The 3,483-nt window shown below is 55.3% G+C and overlaps 2 protein-coding genes across 2 annotated transcripts in view; both read right to left on the reverse strand.

Moving 5' to 3' along the window:
* Positions 1 to 250: 250 nt before the first annotated feature.
* Positions 251 to 1,575, reverse strand: PTSG_05671 (uncharacterized protein; the record flags this gene model as incomplete). Its single annotated transcript, XM_004993483.1, has 4 exons — positions 251 to 347; positions 594 to 679; positions 881 to 1,210; positions 1,381 to 1,575. 4 exons carry the CDS (start codon positions 1,573 to 1,575, stop codon positions 251 to 253), a joined length of 708 nt encoding a protein of 235 aa, XP_004993540.1.
* Positions 1,576 to 1,995: 420 nt separating this feature from the next.
* The window catches only part of PTSG_05672 (malate dehydrogenase), a gene marked incomplete at both ends in the record, with an annotated part of 3,701 nt that continues 2,213 nt past the window's right edge, over positions 1,996 to 3,483 (reverse strand). The window contains 4 exons of the mRNA XM_004993484.1: positions 1,996 to 2,068; positions 2,237 to 2,349; positions 2,651 to 2,788; positions 3,111 to 3,273. Coding sequence (XP_004993541.1) covers positions 1,996 to 2,068; positions 2,237 to 2,349; positions 2,651 to 2,788; positions 3,111 to 3,273 — 487 coding nt within the window. The remainder of the gene's footprint in view (positions 2,069 to 2,236; positions 2,350 to 2,650; positions 2,789 to 3,110; positions 3,274 to 3,483) is intronic.

Consider the following 3,483-nt stretch of genomic DNA (forward strand, 5'->3'; position numbering starts at 1 on the left):
GTGTGTGTGTGTGTGTGTGTGCATGGTTGGGGAGGGGGGAGGTTACATGAGTGATCGTGAATGAGTGCTTGTGAATGAGTGATTGTAAATGAGTGAATGAGTGCTTGTGAATGAGTGATTGTGACACCAGTGGGTCAAGGCAGCAAGTCCCCAACGGTGTGTCGGCCGCTACAAGCAGGCGAGCGTGGGTAGTCGAGAAAACCCATCCACTGTAACCTCTCCCATCACCCCCCCCCTTCCTCCAACCAACTCACTTGTGCTGCCTGACGACACCGTTGAGGGGAATGGCTTTGGCGCTGAGCGGATCGCGGTTGGGGAGACGAATGAGCCCGCAGTTGAAGAAGAACCTGGTGGTTGAGTCAGACGTGAAGGGGAGAGGGGGGGATGGTTGTATGGGCAGACGAGGCACGGTGTGAAGGAGGAGGAGGTGGAGGTGGTGGAGGAAAAGTATGTGAAACAGCAACAACGTGTGTTCGTGTGTGTGTGTGTCTTTGTTCGTGTGTGTGTGTAATGTTATGGTGCACGGTGTACATGCGGATGACAGCAGGGAGCGTGTGACGACACATGAACAGAGGTAAAGTTAGCTCTATCACCTCTTTGTGTTCTCGTAAAAGTAGTCGAAGAACTCTGCGCGATCGCTGAACGCATGCGCAGGCGTGCAGTCGGCGCTGTGGTTAATCTGGCAATGCAGCACACACATATCAGTGTCAAAGCGACATGTGGGGGTTGATTGTGAGTCGTTCAAGACAGGCGCCAGCTCGTGTCAATTTGGCTGGGGAAGGCAAGGAGACACGCTGCTTTCGACGCACACAAACACGCACACACACACACACACACACACACACACACACACACACACACACACACCAACGCAACTCACGATGATGGTTTGGACGTCGATGCGAGGCGGTGGATTGTAGACGGCGGTGTCAATCATGCCGTAAGCTGCACCACGGGCAAGGCCCTCCGCCATGCCGGACATGATCTCGGCCGTGGCATGCAGGGCACCGTGACTGGCACGGCTGCAACAGTGACCGACATCCTTGGAGAAATCGGAGTCCTTCACTGCCGAGGCGATGAGGGCGACGGCAACCACAACGACCACAACAAGCACGACGCCGGCGATGGCGTACGCCACCTTCTGTCCAATGTAGCGGTTGTACTCGATGATCAGCATGTTTCCGTTCACGGGGTGCCTCCCAGCTCTCGCCTGCAAGAGTGAGTGATTAAGAGACGGCGTAAGGAAGGGGGTGGCATGAGCGCTTGTTGATGTTTCCACCAACCTTCACCACGCTTCAACGCTTCCTCAACCACACACACACACACACACACACACACACACACACACACATACACACACACACGCACGCACGCACGCACCATGAGCTCCATTTCGACTTGACCGCCGATGCACTCTGCCATGAGCTGGCCGTTGGCTGCGCTGTCATCGGTGATGCGCAGGCCGTGGTCCAAACAAACGCGGCGAAACAGCGCCAGCGCATCCTCCGACTTCAGGTCGTTGCGGAGATAGATGACCAGCACATGGTTTGACGGTCGCGCAAACCAATCGGCCATGGGTGTGGTTGAGGGTGCGCGAGGAGGAGGTGGAGGTGGAGAGGAGCGTGTGTTTGTGTCCTGTTGTGCTTGTTCACTGGTGGTGGATGGTAAAATGGGTGGTGGTGCATCTTGTTGTTGTTAGCACTGACTGATGAGTCATCACACCCATGGGAGCGTGCGATGACTCATCGCATGCATGGCATGACTTGTGTTTGGTGCATGTGGATCCCCCTTCCACTGCTGTTGTTGTGTGTGTGTGTGTCTGCTGTCCGCTGGTGTACATCTTCCCTGCATCTCTTTGCGTGCATGGGTTTATGGGTTGTGACATACGTGGCAAAGAAGCATGGAAGGGCAAAAAAAGCAAAGAAGAGCGACAAGCAGACGTGACTGTGTGGCTGCTGGGCACGCGCACGTGTGGATTGTTTGTGTTGTCAAACATCAAACGATTGAGCTGGCGCGCACGAGCTGTGGATACACGGGCTCCCACATGATGTCGCCGACGCGGGAGTACCTGCAAACATGTGTGTGTGTGTGTGTGTGTGTGTGTGTGTTTCGTGAGAGAGAGTGTGTGGGTGTGTGTGTGGTGCAAGTGAGTTGGAGAAGGTCAAACCCCACAGAAAACAGTGCCAATGCAAACGCAACAAACCAAAACATAACCAAACCAACATAACAAACGCACCAGTCCTGGCCGCTGCCCGAGATGCGTGCGAGGCCGTCCTCATATGCGGCAATGGCGACGGCGACAGCAATCTTGCGTGACACTTCACGAATCTCGGAGATGGGCGGGAACACCTGGACCACGTGGGAGAAGAAGAGAAGGGGTGAGGAGTGGCGACTGCACATTGCGTGTTGTTCGAAAAACGACATGAAGACGCACTTGGTCTCATGCAAAGGTATGGAAGTGGTAGTGCTCAAAAGCGGCACATACTGGGAGGGGGCTAGGAAGGCCGGCAGAAACACACACACACATACAACCACACACACACAAACACACACACAACCACACACACACAAACACACACACAACCACAGACACACACACACACACACAACCACACGCACACCCGCACACCCGCACACCCCAGGGCCTGACCTTGCCCGCAGCGAGGTCTGAGTCTGAGACGCAGTCGGCGAGGCGCTGGGCGGCGACGTAGAAGAGGCGGTCTGTCACGCGGCTGGCGCGGGAGGCAACCACGCCCAGCCCAAGGCCAGGGAAGATGTACATGTTGTTCTGTGTGTGTGTGTGTGTGTGTGTGTGTGTGCGTTGTAGGCGGGGAAGGGGTGGGAATGGGGTGGAAAAGGGTGGATGTGAGTTGATTTGGGGCAGTATGCAAAATAAGGACATCGCCGTGAGTACCAGGCGACTTGAAGTCAACACAACACAACACACTCACATACGTACAGATGCGCACACATACACACACAGACACATACACACACAGACACACACACAGACACACACACAGACACACACAGACACACAAACAGACACACACACAGACACACACACAGACACACATACAGATACGAGGTCCATGTCTGCGTCAACTCACGGCCTGGGAGCAGTCGAGTGTGCGCTGCTTGCCGTGTGCATCTGTGACGGTGACGGGATCAAACGGAGACCCGCTGGCAAATGTGGCCCGGCCATCCGTCCACTCGTACGCCTGCTGCGCCGTGCACTCCGACAGATGCGTTGGGTTGGACATGGCGAAGATGCTGATGGACGCGGGGCGGCAGTTGGCAAGGAAGAAGTGTAAGCAGTGAGCGGAGAAGAGACAACAAGCAGATGTGTACAGGAATGAGTCACAACGTGGCCAAGCGAACTTAACAGCACACACACACACACACACACACACACACACACACACACACACACACACACACACACACACACACACACACACACACACACACACACACACACAC

Source organism: Salpingoeca rosetta, assembly GCF_000188695.1.
Source record: "Salpingoeca rosetta unplaced genomic scaffold supercont1.13, whole genome shotgun sequence".
Lineage (NCBI taxonomy): Eukaryota > Choanoflagellata > Craspedida > Salpingoecidae > Salpingoeca > Salpingoeca rosetta.